At 42.4% G+C, this 20,317-nt stretch overlaps 1 protein-coding gene across 1 annotated transcript in view; it reads right to left on the bottom strand.

Moving 5' to 3' along the window:
- Nucleotides 1-4,043: 4,043 nt before the first annotated feature.
- Nucleotides 4,044-20,317, bottom strand: part of LOC143808481 (uncharacterized) — a 36,386-nt gene continuing 20,112 nt past the window's right edge. The window contains exons 7-11 of the mRNA XM_077291204.1: nucleotides 19,499-19,609; nucleotides 18,095-18,230; nucleotides 8,597-8,703; nucleotides 6,553-6,668; nucleotides 4,044-4,731 (exon numbers count right to left, since the gene is read on the bottom strand). Coding sequence (XP_077147319.1) covers nucleotides 4,723-4,731; nucleotides 6,553-6,668; nucleotides 8,597-8,703; nucleotides 18,095-18,230; nucleotides 19,499-19,609 — 479 coding nt within the window. The 3' untranslated portion in view covers nucleotides 4,044-4,722. The remainder of the gene's footprint in view (nucleotides 4,732-6,552; nucleotides 6,669-8,596; nucleotides 8,704-18,094; nucleotides 18,231-19,498; nucleotides 19,610-20,317) is intronic.

Below are 20,317 nucleotides of genomic sequence, written 5' to 3'. Positions count from 1 at the left end.
TGGTCTTCCAGACCTTATTTTGACCTCCACTGTTCCTGTTAACTGCCTTTTCTTAAGTACACTTCAAACTGAGAAAAGGGCAACTTGAAAATGCTTTGCTATCTTCTTATACCCTGCTCCTGCTTTGTGGGCCTCCACCATTTTCATTTTCAGAGTGGTAGGCAGCTGCTTAGAACTGGATCGCCCCCGTAGGGCAATGGGGTACTCGGTACCGGGTCCTTCGGTTCACGGGGGATGTCACGGTGGCTGACCCGGTCCGTGGCCCTAGGGACGTCCTTTGTAAATGGGGGAAAGGTCTTTAAAGGCGTATGTTCGTGACGCCACCTGTGGTATTCGGTCATGGTGACCGACGCTGCTTAGGGGTCCGCTGGGGTGATGTAGTGGCAGCTAGATGGTATACCTTTCCACAGGTGAAGTGTATCCCCAGGGCTTCCCAGAAGTGTAGATGGTGGATGGTGTGAGGCGCAGTGAAGAACGAGGACACAAGGTTGCAGTCTCTTTACCTTTACTGAAGGCTTCAGCATCCACAATCCAGGGTACAGACCACAGGGTAGGCAGAGTCCGGCCAGTCTGAAGGCAAATCCAGAGTCCCCTTATCCAGGTGGAAATCAGTAGCCTTCCTCTAGTGCCTGGGTGTTGTAGTACCTTACTGCTGAGCCTCTCATAAGGTCCTCACAACTGTTGTAGATGTTCTAGATGTTATGTCTTTCTCTCTGTCCCCCAGATGGATAGGAACAACCCGTATGACTGATGGCCTGAGGCTTTTTACAGGGACTCTAGCACGCCCCAGCCCCCACAAGTTGCCACCGTGCCTCCTGGGTATAGGTCGGGCAGATAACGTGGAATTATCTGTCCTGCTGGTCTCTGGAGCAAGGCTTGGAGACTGTTGCTCCCTCGGTGTTCCGGCTACCGGATCCTGTGCCTCAGAAAGGAGGCAGCCTTTTGCAGGGCAGAACTCCTTCTGGTTTCCTCTCTTTTTGCTATGACTTCGTTTCTCACCCTCTACAATACAATTCGCTGTTCGTGTCTCTTTCTAAGGATGCTACCGCACGTGGTGCAGGCGCTGCTCCGTGGCCTTCCATCTGGGCCTCTGACAGGATCCCACCCCTGTCAGGGACCACTCTGTCTGCAGCTCTTAGATGTTCCTCCTTCCCCTCTGGCTGCCTGACAGGTGCTGCCTGGGTGAAGCCCATAGCCCAGTCAGCTTCTGCCTAACTTCCTATCCAGACCACCAGTTTTACCTAATTGTGAAGAGTGCCCTAATAGATAGGAGCATAGCTCCCCCTGGTGGACTGGAGTGTGAAGTGTGTTGTGTGGTTTGTGATACCTGGTAAAGAGATCTCCTTTATTGCCTTCAGACGTAACATCACTCCCCCCTAGAGGAGAATAATATTACTGCAATGACCAGGACCCTGGGGCGCTGCCGAACCTATGGCTGATTTTTTGGCACAAGGTTAGAGGAGGTTGGGTTTTTATAAAGCTGGGAAATTTGCATCACCTGGCCTTCCCTAACGATGATAGTGAAAAGCCATAACCCTAACAGGATAATTAAGTTCTGAAACCTTGGTCAAAGTTATCTGAGCACACAAATCTCCAAAAGTGCCAAATGTTTTAAATCAGGTCATTTTCCTTTTTGTAATTTTTAAAATGTAAAAGATGAAAATATATTTTTTGGTTCTGCCGAAAATACAAAGGAAATGTGTCATCTTTAAAGGGAACCTTTTAGGTCTCCCTGCCCACCAATCCAGCAGCATTCAGCTATGTGTGATTAAACTCCCTCCCTAAGGCTGCTTTCACACTAGCGTCGGTACGGGGCCGTCGCTCTGCGTCGGCCCGACGTACCGACGCATACTGTGAAAAAAATGCCCGACGTGGGCAGCGGAAGCAGTCTTACGACGCTTCCGCTGCCCCATTGCAAGGTCCGGGGAGGAGGGGGCGGAGTTTCGGCCGCGCATGTGCGGTCGAAAATGGCGGACTAGATGCACAAAAAAAGTTACATGTCATTTTTTTTGTGGCGTTGGTTCGCCAAAACACGACGCAACCGTCGCACGACAGTTGCGACGTGTGGCAATACTTCGCAATGCGTCGGTAATGTTAGTCTATGGCGAAAAAACGCATCCTGCAGACAACTTTGCAGGATGCGTTTTTTCTCCTAAACGACGCATTGCGACGTGCAGCCAAAAACGCTAGTGTGAAAGTAGCCTTACCATCCCTGTATAATATAATTCAGTTAAATAATTATGTAAAAAATAATTTTTAACCTCTGCTTTCCCTATGCTAATGAGGTCTTTGACTACTCGATGAGGCAGTTTTTCCCCAGACTAGGTTGCCCTCTTTCCATGTTATCACACCCCAGGAGTTCAGAAGATGGCTTCCGGTCATGCGCAGTGTGCGTCTCTGAAGCTGGGAAGCGGACAATTGGCTTCAGAAAGGCAGTGACACTGCTGGAATGAGCAGCACACATGCATAAATTTGCATGAGCTGGCGATGTGGCCAGGCAGTGCAAATTATGTTATCACGCCCACAGGGGCGTGATAACATGGAAAGAGGGTTGACTAGTCTGAGGAACTAACGCCCCATCAACTACTCAAAGCCCTCATTAGCATAGAAAAAGCAAGGGTAATAAATGCTTTTTTAAAGAATTATTTAATTGAATTATGTTATACAAAAATTGTAAGGCTTGTTTTGTGTTTGCCAAAAGACATGTTGGAGACACCCCAAATGCATGGAGGAAGGTGCTGTGGTCAGATGAGACCAAAATTGAACTTTTTGGCCACCAAGGTGAGCGCTATGTCTGTCACCAAACTAACACAACACATCACCTCAAGAATACCATACCCACAGTGAAAAATGATGGCAGCATCATACTGTGGGGGTGTTTTTCAACAGCAGGGACAGGCAAAATGGTCCAAGTCGAGGGGAAGATGAAAAGTGCGAAATACAGGGATATTTTTTAGTAAAACCTATTTCAATCTGTCAATGATTTGAGACTGGGATGGAGTCAATGACCCAAAGCATACAGCTAACTCGAGTGGTTTAAGAGGAAACATGTAAATGTTTTGGAGTGGCCTTGTCAAAGCCCAGACCTTAATCCAATTGAGAACCTGTGATCAGACTTGAAGATTTTTGTTCACCAAAGGAATCCATCTAACTTGAAGGAGCTGGAGCAGTTTTTCCTTGAGGAATGGGCAAAAATCCCAGCGGCAAGACGTGGGAAGCTCATAGAGACTTATCCAAAGCGACTTGCTTCAGTAATTTTCGCAAAAGGTTGTGAGGTAGTAAAACGCAAGAAATGCCAAGGGGGGTGCGAATACTTTCGCAAGCCACTTTTCCTAAAACATTTTGTGCCCCGGTTCTGTGTGTTTGCCTATTTTGCCTCCACGTGCCGTACTGATACTGATATATTAACTATGGATCCTGTGTTATCAATATATCAGTGTTACACATCATTGTTGTCTTCCTCATATAGTAATGACCCGGGACTACTGAGATCTTTACAAAACACGAAGTGTGAGGTCTATAATGAGACATGTAGACTACTGTCTGTATATACTTCACTACATGGCTGTATTATATACTATGTGGGCTTTGCTATATAGTATGATGGCTGTGCTATATACTACATGGGCTGTTAATACTACGTGGGCTGTGTTATATACTATGTGGCTGTGCTATATACTACATAGCTGTGCTATATACTACATGGGCTGTTATATACTACGTGGGCTGCTATATACTACGTGGGCTGTTATATACTACGTGGGCTGTGCTATATACTACGTGGGCTGCTATATACTACGTGGGCTGTGCTATATTCTACGTGGGCTGTTAATCTGGCATTGTACTATACCTATATTTCTCTGCTGTATCTGTGGATCATGAATCGTGGTTTGTGTTAATAGGGGGGCCCACTGAGACTCTTTCACCCAGGGCCCTCAAAAACCTGGAGCCGGCCCTGCACCCGACTACTGAGACCTTTACAGAACACGAACTGTGAGGTCTATAATGAGAGGTCAGCGGTCAGAGTGAAAACTGCAATATTTCAAGATTTTCTTTAATATATGAAATGACACACACATAAAAAAAAAAAAACAGAACAACCAATACTTAAAATATATATTTGTCATTTAACTTAATTTAAAGAATGGGACATGTTCTGATGAAAGATTCCCAGTGGGCTCCACTTCAGACTGCAAGAATGAGCTGTATAACAAAAAAGATTGGGTAGAACTACAACGTCATCATCACTCCATGCTGGCTATGAGGGCCACCGGACGTAAGTGAGTCATGATGGTAAAGTAGACCAGTTAGGTTTGGACAGTACAGTATCATTACATATAACTTCTTATAGCCAAGTAAAAATAGTAACAATGAAAAAATGGGTGCTTGGGTAAGACCACATTGTGTGGCTAAAACCTTCGACCACCCACATTGGCCAATGGACACCTGACTTTCTCTCAAAGCGAGTTGGTCATTGGCTGCAATAGTGGATGGATTTTTAGTCACGCGTGTCCAGCCTTAGCCTCACAAATGCTTCTGGAAGGGACCCCGGTTACTCCAGTGTTACAGGGCTGGGTATCTGTTGGTATGACCGGGGCTCATGCTTCTGATGCTGGTCCTGTTGCTTCTCTCATGTTGATAGGCCTCATTTCTAGACCAGTAATTTAGCTCCATGTTTTTTTATTTCACTCTGGTTAATGATGTTCATGACATTTACTTCCCTCAGTTTTTCTGTTGAAATGATAAAATGTGATAGCAGACAAGATAAATTATTATTGCTGGATGTTTACCAGTTGGAAAGAAGCTAAACAGCTATATTTGTAAGCGCCAAAACACATAGAATGTGATTGGAGTTGCTGGGGTGTCCTCCTTTGCCCCGGTTTGGTCATCCAGGGTCATCCAGATGTCTTGCTAGTCCCTGTAGAGTTTTTGATCACGTATTATGGTCCCTTGTTGGGCACAAACTGTTCTCCACTTTATTACTCAGTGGAGACTAAATGATGACACAGTATCTCTGATTTACCTTAGAAATATGCAATTAGCAAACTTGGGAGAAGCAATTCTCTTGCTGGAAATTAGTTTGTGTACAGTTAACTCATTGAAGAGGTAGGACTAACCTACCATATATTTACCACCTTTATCTACTGTATCTATCTGATGAATCCTATGCAGTGTGCACACTCTCAGGATTCCGCTCGAGCAGGTAACAAGCGACCATCATGCGATCACGTTTGTTATTTCATTCTCATTCACTTCTACGAATAGTATACTGAGAGAAGCAGGAAATGTTGCTAGCTGGCTTGTGATTTCCAGTCTGTAAATCATACGCATGCAGTCACGTGAAAACTGCTTGTTGCCTGGTTGAGCGGAATCCTGACCATGTGCACATCGCATAGGATTTTGGTTAGGATTCAGCTACCTCCAACTGCAGAAATTTGGGATTAGCCTGAAAAACCTCTTTAATAGTCCTGTTATTGCACCTTGTGCTGAAAAAAGGGTTTATTTTAGGGTATGTTCACACAGGTCCAATTCCCAGCGGATTTTCACTCCAGAAATCCATTGTTTTACACTTACCAGCGTTGTGGATGGGATTTGGTAATGTTTAATGATGAGCTAGTATACTCATTGCTCGGGTTTTCCTGAGCATGCTCGGGTGGTCGGAGATTTAGTTTTTGTTGATGCAGCTGCATGATTTACAGCTATTAGCCAGCCTGAGTACATGTGGGGGTTGCCTGCTTGCTAGGGAATCCCCACATGTATTCAGCCTGTTTAGCAGCCGTAAATCATGCAGCTACAGCAACAAAAACTAAATCTCCGATCACTCACAAATACTCGGAGACCACCCGAGCATGCTCAGGAAAACCCAAGCAACAAGTACACTTGCTTATCACTAATAACGTCTGATCCAAATGTTACAGAGAAAATCCACAGTGTAATCTGAGACGTGTGTAAAGTTACGAATTGTGGTAGAGCGGTTCACTTGGCTGACTTGGAGGTAAGCACCGGAACACTGTCTCTTTTCAGTCCTTCATGGGTTTATTATATACATGCGGCATTAACCATGGTGATGTAAAAATAAACAGGAAAACAAAACAAAATGGTATAACACAGTCCATACATCTGCGGAAAATCGACCCACTCAGGAGAAATCACCATCCAAAGGTTAAGTTTTCCTTCACAAGACACAACGCACTGGAGCTCCACTCTCCAGAACTACCAAATTCTGAATGCCTCTGGAGGCCGACTATTTAAGCCCCAAACCACACCTTGGCATGGAGATAAGGTGGACAACCTCCCAACCGCTCTATGATTGTCTACAAAAACCCAGCCCTTAAACAAATTGGCTGCTTAACTCCTCTCAACACTTAGTGTGCTGTAGCATAACTTCTGGGTTTCAAATCATTGAAGCCAAAATGAAACCTGATCAGATACCGTAACAATCTGGGATTTAATAGTTCTGATATGAGATACGTAAAATATGTCCTACTACATAATGATAAGTAAACTCTGTTATTAATTATTTCAGCTTTATTATTAGAAAATTATAGTTACCTTTCTTCTTCTTTTCTTCTTTGAGGTCTTCATCTTCCCACTCTGTTTTAGGATGGCTTTAAATGTAACTGGTGATATCTGGGCTGTTACTTTAATTTTCAAGCGTGGTAGTTTTCCTGATGGGATGGTGGAACAGAAACCTTTATGTGTCACTTATGGTTTGTGTCATTAAACTGCAGTTTATGGAAGACATTACAGGGATTATTCGCCTTTTTTCTGTCTTCAAAAAGGGCCCAACATGGTCTAAAAAATATATACAGTTGAAACTAGAAGTTTACATACACTATATAAAAAGATACATATGCATGTTTTTCTCAATATCTTACATGAAATCAGAATAAACCTTTCCCATTTAAGGTCAATTAGAATTAACATAATTATTAATATTTTCCAAATGCCAGAATAATGAGAGAGAGAATGTTTTAAGGCATTTTTATTACATACTGCAAAGTCAAAAGTTTACATACACTAACATTACTATGCCTTAAAACAATTCTGGACTGCCTATATGACAATGTCATGTGTTTGGAAGCTTCTGATAGTTTTTTTGGCAACATCTGAGTTAATTAGAGAAACACCTGTGTATGTATTTTAATGCACACCTGAAACACACTGCTTTGTGTAATATCATGGGAAAGTCTAAAGAAATCAGCCAATATATCAGAAAGAGAATTTTGAACCTGCACAAGTCTGGCTCATCCTTGGGTATATTTTCAAGATACCTGAAGGTGCCTCGTTAATTATACTCAAGAACAAACAAGATGGGAATGTCCAGCCATCAAAAGACCTTGTGAAGATGATGGCGGAAGCTTGTAAGACTGTGCCAATATCCACAGTGAAATGAGTACTGTATCAACATGAGGTGAAAAACCACTCTGCCAGGAAGACACAATTACTCCAAAAGAAACATAAAATGCCAGATCAATGTTTGCAAATGCACACAGGAACAAACACCTTAATTTTTGGAGAAATGTCCTGAGGTCTGATGAAACTTTAACTTTTTGGCCATAATGAACGTCATTATGTTTGGAGGAAAAAGGGAGAAGCTTAGAAGCCTAAGAACATCATCCCAACTGGGAAACACACATGTTGTGGGGTTGTTTTGCTGCATGAGGGACTAGTGCACTTCACAAAATAGATGTCATCATGAGAAAAGAAGACTGTGTGGCAATACTGTAGCAGCATCTCAAGACAGCCAGGAAGTTAAAGCTTGGACAGAAATGGGTCTTCCAAATGGACAATGACCCGAAGTATACTGCCAAAATGATAACAATAATAATTTGGCTGAAGGATAACAAAGTTAATGTTTTGGAGTGGCCATCACAAAGCCGTTATCTCAATCCTATTGAAAATTTATGAGCAAAGCTGAAAAGGCCGGTGCGAGCAAGGCGACCTACAAACCTGGATCAGTTGCACCAGTTTTGTCAGGAGGAGAGGGACCCAATTCCAACCAACTATTGTGAGAAGCTTGTGGAAGGCTATCCCAAACGTTTGACCCAAGTCATTCAGTTTAAGGGCAATGGTAACAAATATTAATGAGATGTATGTAAACTTTTGACTTTTGCAGTAAGTAATAAAATGCCTTAAAACATTCTCTGTGTCTCTCATTATCCTGGCATTGGGCAAATATTAATAATTATGGTAATCCTAATTGACCTTAAACGGGAAGAGTTTATTCTGATTTCATGTCAGATATTGAGAAAAACATGCATATATGTCTTTTTATATAGTGAATGTAACCTTCTAGTTCACAAGCTGTCAGAAGTAGGACCTGCAGCCATTTAACATTTATGGTATATCTTTTTCTCTGGATTCAGAACCCGTTCTTGGGTTGCTAGGGGAAGTGGTGGTAAGTGAATCATCACGTAATTCTAGCTCCCCATACTTGAGCGCTAGTGTCAAGCTGGGAGGTTGTAGGACTGTACCCATATGCTTGGAACATCTAATGCTTAATGATAAATCCTGCATTGATCAGGAGTTTAGACACAATGACCCTGGAGGTCCCTTCCAACTCTAACATTCTATGATTCTATGGAAGCCTTACCTTGATTTCTCTCTGTTAGAGCCTCCAGTATGTCCGTGGCTGGTAGTTCTCCAAGGCAGTTGTCATCAATGTCAAGTTCAGAAAGCTGCTCAGAATAGCGAATGAGACTAGAAAATATAAATGAACTTTGTTTAGAGACTGTGATTACTGTAATATATCTTAAATCAGAGCCAATATACATGTAATTCACTAATATGATCCCATACATAACCTTTTACATTTTAGTTGTGAATGGACAGTTTTGTCTCTGCAAAGTTTTCCATGGATTCACTGATTTTGTGAACCTGTTGACTGACATTACAGATATTTAATAATTTCTCTCAGATACTTTGATTCATTTATATGTCCTTTTTGGGGTCAGTCTTGTAAATTTGATTTGATTCTATCTCACTTCACAGATAATATTTGTCTATTAGTAGAAAGAAAAAGATACAATAGTCTGGCTGAAAGAAGTTTTATTCGTTTGGTACGGAACTTTGCTAAATCTCAGAGGCATTTCTGAATGAAAGGCTTTAAAATAGGGCTGTGGCATACAGATTTTATGTAATGTCACCTCAAGGATTCAAGATGGTACAATTGTTCAGGATCATTCCTGGTAAATTACGGTGGTAGTGGAGGTACCTGTTAGGACACACCTGGTGAAGTGGAGTTGCCACGCCACAGGTCACATGAACCAAGTGTGAGGGCAACGGGCTATTCTGGATAGCAAGTAAGCAAACAAGCAGAGTAGGAAACAACAGAAGTCATGGAGTCAGGAGTGTAGTGAAGAGTTAGTGAAAAGTTAAAAGGAAGGTCTGAACCAGGATGTAAATCAAGGTTGTATAAACCACAGGACTTTTCAGGGATAATTACAGCCTAATGTGAAAAGATAGCAGTTTGTAAAGCAGCAGGCAAAGGGTTAAACAGCAGGTAGCAGTAGATGCAGATTACAAAAACCACAGTAATTCGCAGAGGTGATTGCAACATAATCTGAACAGTCTCTAAATAGCATTCCATAATGCTAAGGGTACCGTCTCACAGTGGCACTTTGGTCGCTACGACGGTACGAGTCGTGACGTTCCAGCGATATCCATACGATATCGCTGTGTCTGACACGCAGCAGCGATCAGGGACCCCGCTGAGAATCTTACGTCGTAGCAGATCGTTTGGAACTTTCTTTCGTCACTGGATCTCCCGCTGTCATCGTTGGATCGGTGTGTGTGACACCGATCCAGCGATGTGTTCGCTTGTAACCAGGGTAAACATCGGGTTACTAAGCGCAGGGCCGCGCTTAGTAACCCGATGTTTACCCTGGTTACCATCGTAAATGTAAAAAAAAAAACAACACTACATACTCACATTCCGGTGTCACGTCCCTCGCCGTCTGCTTCCCGCACTGACTGTGAGTCCCGGCCGTAAAGCACAGCACAGCGGTGACGTCACAGCGGTGACAGCTCTCCAGCGACCACACAACGACTTACCAACGATCACGGCCAGGTCGTATGGCTGGTCGTGATCGTTGGTAAATCGTTTAGTGTAACGGTACCCTTACAGCAGTTAATGAATTAACAACAGGTCTGAGGAGCAGTAAATGCAGATTGTATAAACTACAGGAATTCTCAGAGATGATTTTAGTTGAATATGAACAGTCTCTAGATAGATCGTTATGCTTACAGCAGATGATAGGTAAATCAGCAGGCCTGAGGATCATAAGATGCAAACTGCAGAGACATGGGAGCTTCTAGATAATATTGCAGCAGAAAAAAATGGATATTGGCAAACTGCAAATTAACGGTAAGGCAACTGAGTATTTAGAAAAAAATGTATGTCCCAAGTCGCCCTTAAAATACTTTGGATGATGATGTCAGTGTGGTATGCCAGGCTTGAAACCCAACATGGTGCAGCCATAGGTGGCAGCCATAGAGGAAGGGAGAGAAACCCCTGCCTTGGATTTGAGATAGGTGTGTAACGCTACCATTCAAGATAGTATGAACAGTTCAATAAAGAGTGTCTCAAACTAAAGAAAGTGGCTCATAGTGCATTGTCAATATAACCTGAAAATACTAAAAACAAATGAAAGGCAGTGGGGTAAGTGCCAGTACAGGGGTAGCACTGCTGCAGCAAGGCATGTCCTCTGAAAGCCGGAGGAGTGACTGCTACAGTAAGGAGGGAAATAGGAGAGCAGTGCAGGCCAGACAGGTTCTGGTAGTGGGGGACTCAATTATTAGGGGAGCAGATAGGGCAATCTGTCACAAAGACAGGGATTGTCGAACGGTGTGCTGCCTACCTGGCGCTCGAGTCCGACACATCGCTGATCGGGTGGACAGATTACTGTGAGGGGCTGGTGAGGACCCAGCGGTCATGGTGCACAATGGCACAAATGACAAGGTTAGAGGTAGGTGGTAGAGGTAGGTGGAAGGTCCTTAAAGATGATTTCAGGGAATTAGGTTTCAAGCTGAAAGCAAGGACCTCCAAGGTGGTATTTTCCAAAATACTGCCTGTACCACGTGCCACGCCAGAGAGGCAACAGGAGATTAGGGAGGTTAATAAGTGGCTCAAGAATTGGTGTAGGAAGGAGGGGTTTGGGTTCCTGCAGAACTGGGCCCACTACCTGGCTACAGGTTCTACGCTAGGGACGGGCTGCACCTCAATGGGGAAGGTGCAGCTGTGCTGGGGGTGAGAATGGCTAGAAGGTTGGAGGAGTGTTTAAACTAGGGAATGGGGGGGAGGGTAGTGGGTGGGGTGGCATGGGGGGTGGGGTTAGAACAATTGATAATTTAAGAAACAATAGAGGTGCAGAGAGATACATAAAGTGTATGTATACTAATGCCAGAAGCCTCGCCAACAAAATGGACAAATTAGAATTAATGTTGTTGGAGCATAATTATGTCATGGTGGGGACATCTGAGACATGGCTGGACGAGAACCATGACTGGGCTGTTAACTTGCAGGGCTATAGCCTGTTCAGAAATGACCGTACAGATAAGCGAGGGGGAGGGGTGTGTCTGTATGTAAAATCATCCTTAAAACCCATCCTGCGTGATAATATAGGTGAATCTAATGAAAATGTAGAATCCCTGTGGGTGGAGATAAGGGGAGGGGGAAAAAATAATAAATTACTGATAGGGGTTTGTTATAAGTCTCCAAAAATAATGGAAGCAATGGAGAATATCCTCATAAAGCAAATAGATGAAGCTGTGACTCAAGGAGAATTCATTATTATGGGGGACTTCAACTACCCTGAAATAGATTGGGGAACAGAAACCTGCAGTTCCAGCAAAGGTAATCGGTTTTTGACAACTATGGGAGACAATTACCTTTCACAACTGGTTCAGGACCCAACAAGGAGGGGGGCACTGCTAGACCTAATATTAACCAACAGGCCAGACCGCATAGCAAATATAAGGGTTGGGGGTCACTTGGGGAATAGTGATCACAAAATAATACGTTTTCATGTATCCTTTAATAAGATGTGTAGTAGAGAGGTTACAAGGACACTAAACTTCAGGAGGGAAAATTTCCAACGGATGAGAGATGGTCTTGGTGCAATTAACTGGGACGATATCCTGAGACATAAAAGTACACAAAGAAAATGGGAGACGTTTATTAGCATCCTGGATAGGACCTGTGCACAGTATATACCGTATGGGAATAAACACACTAGAAATAGGAGGAAACTAATATGGATAAATAGAGCTGTAAGGGGCGCATTAAGTGACAAAAAGAAAGCATTTAGAGAATTAAAGGAAGTAGGTAGTGAGGAGGCATTAAATAAATATAGAAAATTAAATAAATTCTGTAAAAAGCAAATCAAGGCAGCGAAGATTGAGTCAGAGAGACTCATTGCCAGAGAGAGTAAAAATACTCCCAAAATATTCTTTAACTACGTAAATAGTAAGAAACTAAAAAATGATAGTGTTGGCCCCTTAAAAACAGTCTGGGTGAAATGGTGGATGAGGATGAGGAAAAAACCAATATGCTAAATTACTTTTTTTCATCAGTATTTACACAAGAAAATCCCATGGCAGACAATATGACTAGTGATAACAAAAATTCCCTATTAAATGTCACCTGCTTAACCCAGCAGGAAGTACGGCGGCGTCTAAAAATCACTAAAATTGACAAATCTCCGGGCCCGGATGGGATACACCCCCAAGTACTGCAGGAACTAAGTACAGTCATTCATAGACCATTATTTGTAATCTTTAAAGACTCCATAATAACAGGGTCTGTACCACAGGACTGGCGTATAGCAAATGTGGTGCCAATATTCAAAAAAGGGGCAAAAACTGAACTCGGTAATTATAGGCCAGTAAGCTTAACCTCTACTGTGGGTAAAATCCTGAAGGGTTTTCTAAGGGATGCTATACTGGAGTATCTGAAGAGGAATAACCTCATGACCCAGTATCAGCACGGGTTTACTCTGGACCGTTCCTGTCAGACTAATCTGATCAATTTCTATGAAGAGGTAAGTTCTAGACTGGACCAAGGGAACGCAGTGGACATAGTGTATATGGACTTTTCAAAAGCTTTTGCCACACAAAAGGTTGATGCATAAAATGAGAATAATGGGGATAGGGGAAAATATGTGTAAGCGGGTTAAAGAGCTGGCTCAGGGATAGGAAATAAAGGGTGGTTATTAATGGTGCACACTCGGACTGGGTAGCGGTTAGCAGTGGGGTACCACAGGGGTCAGTATTGGGCCCTCTTTTTAAAATATTTATTAATGACCTTGTAGGGGGCATACAGAGTAGAATTTCAATATTTGCAGGCGACACTAAACTCTGCAGGGTAATCAATACAGAGGAGGACAATTTTATATTACAGGATGATTTATGTAAACTAGAAGCTTGGGCTGATAAATGGCAAATGAGCTTTAATGGGGATAAATGTAAGGTCATGCACTTGGGTAGATGTAATAAGATGTATAACTATGTGCTTAATCCTAAAACTCTGGGCAAAACCGTCACTGAAAAAGACCTGGGTGTATGGGTGGATGACAAACTCATATTCAGTGGCCAGTGTCAGGCAGCTGCTACAAAGGCAAATAAAATAATGGGATGCATTAAAAGAGGCATAGATGCTCATGAGGAGAGCATAATTTTACCTCTATACAAGTCACTTGTGCGACCACACTTAGAATACTGTGTACAGTTCTGGTCTCCGGTGTATAAGAAAAACATAGCTGATCTAGAGCGGGTGCAGAGAAGAGCGACCAAGGTTATTAGAGGACTGGGTGGTCTGCAATACCAAGACAGATTATTACACTTGGGGCTATTTAGTTTGAAAAAACGAAGACTAAGGGGTGATCTTATTTCTTATTTCAATGAGGGGACAGTACAAAGACCTTTCTGATGATCTTTTTAATCATAGACCTGAGACAGGGACAAGGGGGCATCCTCTACATCTGGAGGAAAGAAGGTTTAAGCATAATAACAGATGTGGATTCTTTACTGTAAGAGCAGTGAGACTATGGAACTCTCTGCCTTATGATGTAGTAATGAGTGATTCATTACTTAAATTTAAGAGGGGACTGGATGCCTTTCTTGAAAAGTATAATATTACAGGTTATATATACTAGATTCCTTGACAGGGTGTTGATCCAGGGAACTAGACTGACTGCCGTATGTGGAGTCGGGAAGGAGTTTTTTTCCCCAATGTGGAGCTTACTCTTTGCTACATGTTAGGGCATGTTAGGTTAGGCTATGGGTTGAACTAGATGGACTTAAAGTCTTCCTTCAATCTTAATAACCATGTAAGTGACAACACAGAAAGGGTTCAGAATGACAGTTGATTTCCTTTCTTGAAATAACAAGTAATCCTCCAAGTCTTGGTTAAAGGTCCACCGAGCATCTGAGGTTACGTTCATGGTGACCCACCATAAGGCATCATAAGCCCAAATTAATCGACCAATCCATGTCATATCAGGGCCTTTTCAACTGTGATAATCAAATAAAGTAGTAAATACACCGGCGCTCCAAGAGTTAGTAGATGTAGGAGTGGGGGAAGCTGCTGGTGCCTAGACGGCTACTGCGCCAAGCCTGTCATATATATACAAAAGGGGTAAAACAAAAAGTTAGGTCACCGCGCTACCTATCTCCCAGATATTAAATATAAAAAGCTGCAAAGTACCCACAAAGGGGTTAAAAATAAAGCACTTACCAGGTGGTTGAAGTGCCAAAAACTTGGACTACGGACGTTTAGTGGAGCGCTGGAGAGGTGAAAGCGGCTGCTCCTCCGTGGGTCCAAGATAAGGAGGTCCGGACGGCAGTGTAAGGTGGCAGGCCCGGGGGGAGCGTCCTCCCTGTGGGCGCCTAGCTGCCGCACACACGCCAGGATTGTAGACACGCGGCGTCCTGGCCAGGGACGCCGCTACACTGCAACGAGGAATAGGGGGGCGTGGTCTGGGTGACGTCACCCGGAGCTACAAAAAAATGGAGCAGGAGACAAATGCCGAACAGGGCCTCTATTGCCTACGCGTTTCGAAGGTCACCGGACCTTCTTCGTCAGGGCTAGAGGTCCCTGGCTGTCTACTGCTCTATATAGAATATAAAGGCGCCGCCCACTATTCAAAAGAAAAGCTGAATATATATATATGCATAAGAATGTTGCTAAGCTACAGGAAGAGACTGTGAGTTTATAGGTCCATGGGTCCAATAAAATATATATAGGTAGTCTGTGTTACTATGTATTAATCTTTAAAAGAATTTTTATTTTTATTTAATAAATATATTAAAAAATGTATTAAAAATCTATCTTTGGAGAGAAATAAAAGATATATATAAAAAAGAAGAAAAAAAGGAAAAAAGGGGGGGGGAGAGGGGACTTTTGTATATAATTGATACATGTAAAGGGGAGGAAAGGGCACAAATAGTAATAAAAAACATGCATATATAACTATTTAAAAGCATAAAGCTCCAATTCATGATTAAGACCCTTAGGGGCCAGGCTATCCAACGTAAAAATCCACTTTGATTCTGTGCGTGACATTAATTTTATGTAGTCACCTCCCCTCCAGTTTTTTTGGACTACTTGAATGCCGCAGAATGTTAATCCCTTAGTGGACCTACCATGGTATTCCCTAAAAGTGCCTAGAAAGGGGGTGGCCAATAAAGCCTTTCTCTATATTATTAAAATGTTCTTTCAACCGGTCCCTCAGTTTGCGTTTAGTGCGACCCACGTAGATTTTGCCGCAAGGGCATTTGATCAGATAGATCACTCCTGACGACCAGCATGAAATTTGGTCTTTAATAGTAAATTCCTGGGTGGCGTTAGAGTTGAAAAATTTAAGTTGTTTTATTTTTTTAAAATTTGTACGCACACAACAGGTACAAGTGCCGCAAGGTACAAAACCTGGATTCTTTGAGGGTATACTCTTGGCAGGGCCCTTGTTAATGGTTGGAGCTATGATGTTGCCTATTGTTTGTGATTTTCTAAAAACAAATTTGGGACGTTTTGGTAGCAGTTCCCCTATTATTTTGTCCGACTGGAGGATTGACCAGTGTTTATAGATAATTTTGGTGAATTGTTTATATCCATGGTGGAACTGCGTGATAATAGGTAACTGATAAATTTGGTTCCGAATATCAGTTGGGATAGATTTATCCCTCGTTGTTCTCTGTACTAGAGTGTCCCTCTAGTACAGAGAACAACGAGGGATAAATCTATCCCAACTGATATTCGGAACCAAATGGATATAAACAATTCACCAAAATTATCTATAAACACTGGTCAATCCTCCAGTCGGACAAAATAATAGGGGAACTGCTACCAAAACGTCCCAAATTTGTTTTTAGAAAATCACAAACAATAGGCAACATCATAGCTCCAACCATTAACAAGGGCCCTGCCAAGAGTATACCCTCAAAGAATCCAGGTTTTGTACCTTGCGGCACTTGTACCTGTTGTGTGCGTACAAATTTTAAAAAAATAAAACAACTTAAATTTTTCAACTCTAACGCCACCCAGGAATTTACTATTAAAGACCAAATTTCATGCTGGTCGTCAGGAGTGATCTATCTGATCAAATGCCCTTGCGGCAAAATCTACGTGGGTCGCACTAAACGCAAACTGAGGGACCGGTTGAAAGAACATTTTAATAATATAGAGAAAGGCTTTATTGGCCACCCCCTTTCTAGGCACTTTTAGGGAATACCATGGTAGGTCCACTAAGGGATTAACATTCTGCGGCATTCAAGTAGTCCAAAAAAACTGGAGGGGAGGTGACTACATAAAATTAATGTCACGCACAGAATCAAAGTGGATTTTTACGTTGGATAGCCTGGCCCCTAAGGGTCTTAATCATGAATTGGAGCTTTATGCTTTTAAATAGTTATATATGCATGTTTTTTATTACTATTTGTGCCCTTTCCTCCCCTTTACATGTATCAATTATATACAAAAGTCCCCTCTCCCCCCCCCCTTTTTTCCTTTTTTTCTTCTTTTTTATATATATCTTTTATTTCTCTCCAAAGATAGATTTTTAATACATTTTTTAATATATTTATTAAATAAAAATAAAAATTCTTTTAAAGATTAATACATAGTAACACAGACTACCTATATATATTTTATTGGACCCATGGACCTATAAACTCACAGTCTCTTTCTGTAGCTTAGCAACATTCTTATGCATATATATATATTCAGCTTTTCTTTTGAATAGTGGGCGGCGCCTTTATATTCTATATAGAGCAGTAGACAGCCAGGGACCTCTAGCCCTGACGAAGAAGGTCCGGTGACCTTCGAAACGCGTAGGCAATAGAGGCCCTGTTCGGCATTTGTCTCCTGCTCCATTTTTTTGTAGCTCCGGGTGACGTCACCCAGACCACGCCCCCCTATTCCTCGTTGCAGTGTAGCGGCGTCCCTGGCCAGGACGCCGCGTGTCTACAATCCTGGCGTGTGTGCGGCAGCTAGGCACCCACAGGGAGGACGCTCCCCCCGGGCCTGCCACCTTACACTGCCGTCCGGACCTCCTTATCTTGGACCCACGGAGGAGCAGCCGCTTTCACCTCTCCAGCGCTCCACTAAACGTCCGTAGTCCAAGTTTTTGGCACTTCAACCACCTGGTAAGTGCTTTATTTTTAACCCCTTTGTGGGTACTTTGCAGCTTTTTATATTTAATATCTGGGAGATAGGTAGCGCGGTGACCTAACTGTGATAATCACCCAATATTTGGTACCCAATAATTGGACAATGTAGACATGTTGATCAAATGTCGAATGATCGATAATTTGATCGTTATTTACTAATAAAATCTTTTATGATGATATAGAAATCAAACTTTGTCAACAGCAGATCCCCTCATGTCCATAGGAGATGTGCTGTAATGCAAACTGTATGAGAGGGGAATAAAACAGAATGACCATTGTATGGAAAAACTCACAATCATGGCCACATTTACAAGAAAGTCATTGAGTGCTTGCCATATGGTTGAGTAGCGCTTGTGACGCGCACACTGATAATGATCAGATGAATGGTATTTATTTAGAAGTGTTCAGTAATAGGTTCCTCACTTACCTACTCAGTAACTGAGAAAACTCCAGCACCCCAGTCTCTCCTTCCTTGCCTCCTGCATCGATACCATTGTTAGCCAGGTACAGTTTACTAACCCAGGGCCCCGGAAGTGGTACTGGTTTCTCCTTTTTCTTTCTTCCTGATCATATATAAATAACTTATGCATTCACATTATTACTAATAAGTTTAAAGGTGTATATGTGAAGAATGAAGAAAAAAAATTGAGGAGCCTTTCCATGGCCTCAGCATGGGAACATTTTGCCAGCTACATCAATCACATTTGCACTAAAGTTAGCCGTATGACTGACGACAATGGAGATGAGAGATACATGGAACATAGATAGATGCGCTATAATAAGGCTGGCACTACAGTGATGGCCACTACATCGAGTCTAGCATAATGAGGACTTCTATGAGGCTAGCCCCTTGAGCGCTACCATAAGTATTGTTTTTTTCCATAAGAGTTTGATCTTAAAGGGTTTTAGGAGTGTAAGTATTCATTGTTGTATTTTACATGTGAAGACACTTGTCAGAGGGTATTAGAGGGGCTTTCCGGTTTCGGAACATGTCTTTTTCTCAGCTGCAAGCTGTCCGAGTAGACATCACGAGCCACTGAGCTCACTTTTCGGCAGCAGACCTGTTGATGTACCGTCAACGTTGCAGACAATAACAGAGAAACCGGGACCAACAGCAGAGACTCAGTGCTGCTTTTTATTTAAACCTAGCTACAGTCAGGAGAAACTGGAAAACCCCTTTAATGAAAGTGCATGAAACCATCCCTCTTTAATATCTCTAATGTAGAGACATGATTTTTTTTTTTAACCACAGGCAGCTCAAAAGCTGAAATCACCCTATGGTCTATAAAAAAAAATTCTGACAAACACATTCACGAATGATGAAAGCATGAACTTCATGAAAATGGAGCAGCTCCAGACTCTAAAGGTTATGGCAGAAGCAGACAATTGTTTTCTCCACATCCGAGAACATCGATCCAATTATGCTAATCCTGATATGATCAGAGTGTGACCTGATATTCTCAAATCCTCCATCCTCTCCATTCTGTCAGTCCATGAAAATCGGACCCATAGAGTTGAATGGGCGAGTGCCATACGATTCTCAGAGGCAAAACGTCCATGCTGCATTTTTTTCCCGTGACTGACATGTTTACGGCCCCATAGAATAACATGAGGACGAGTGCTAGCCATCAAAATAATGGATATCACTCGTCTAAGTTATACGGTCTTCTGCATCTGCCCTTAGAGAAAAACATGGAGGCTCAGTCATATCACAGCTAGTAGTCCACGGCCATCTGGTCTAGCATCTCCATGTTGCCTGTCCTCCATGTTCTCCCTGTGCTTATGTGGATTTTGTCCATAATCAGTTTTATGTAATTGTAGACATATTTACCCCTTTTCTTGCGTTTCCTCTTGTCAGAACGTCTGTCGGGTGATGTTACGGTGTTTTCCATAGCTGCTGGCTCTCCTGAGATCATTGTATGAACACCAGATTGGTCTTGTGCTGTTCATGAAGCCCAGAACAGAAGGTTGTATTACATTAAAATGCACAATTCACTTTGTGGTTTGTTTTCAATGTGTTCTAAATACTGATTACGAATACTATAGATGACAGATGTTATCAATGTTTTGTAGAGGGGACAGTTCTTTTCTGGAAACCCCATCTATTGTGAGAAAAGTTCTGCCAAGTGAGGTAGCCCCTTGCTCGGCTGTTTATAGACTTGAATGGAAAGAACACATACAAAACTGCAAAAAGTCACATATTGTGGCTTAAAAAGAACTTATCATTGTCTGTGGCTGCACGTTTTATTCAAGAAAACAATGGACAGCAGCCAGCAAGTCATTTTACGAAATTATATTGATTAAAAAAAATGCCCAGAAGTGTCCCTAATGCAAGCCTAAAAAACCCGATTTTCTAGAAAAAGTCCAAACTTCTGGATTGTGACATCCCAGCATTAGGAGCGGGACCTCACCACCCTCTGTAGCCCCCTCACTGGAAAAGCTCAAAATTTCACTTGTTATCACAGGATCTCATGCTTTTAGCTAACCCAGCGTTGCCAAGCTAAGCAGCATCCCTGTTGTAGTTAAAAGCACAAGATTTCAGAAAAATGCACGAGATACCGTGCTTTGCCAATGGGGCACACTGTGGAGGATAATGGGATCCCGCTCTGAATCCTGGGACAAAAAAACACATCATAAAAAGCAGACTCAC

Source organism: Ranitomeya variabilis, chromosome 2 (assembly GCF_051348905.1).
Source record: "Ranitomeya variabilis isolate aRanVar5 chromosome 2, aRanVar5.hap1, whole genome shotgun sequence".
Taxonomy (NCBI): domain Eukaryota; kingdom Metazoa; phylum Chordata; class Amphibia; order Anura; family Dendrobatidae; genus Ranitomeya; species Ranitomeya variabilis.
The sequence above is the reverse complement of the archived record's forward strand: the minus strand, read 5'-3'. Positions and strand labels throughout refer to the sequence as shown.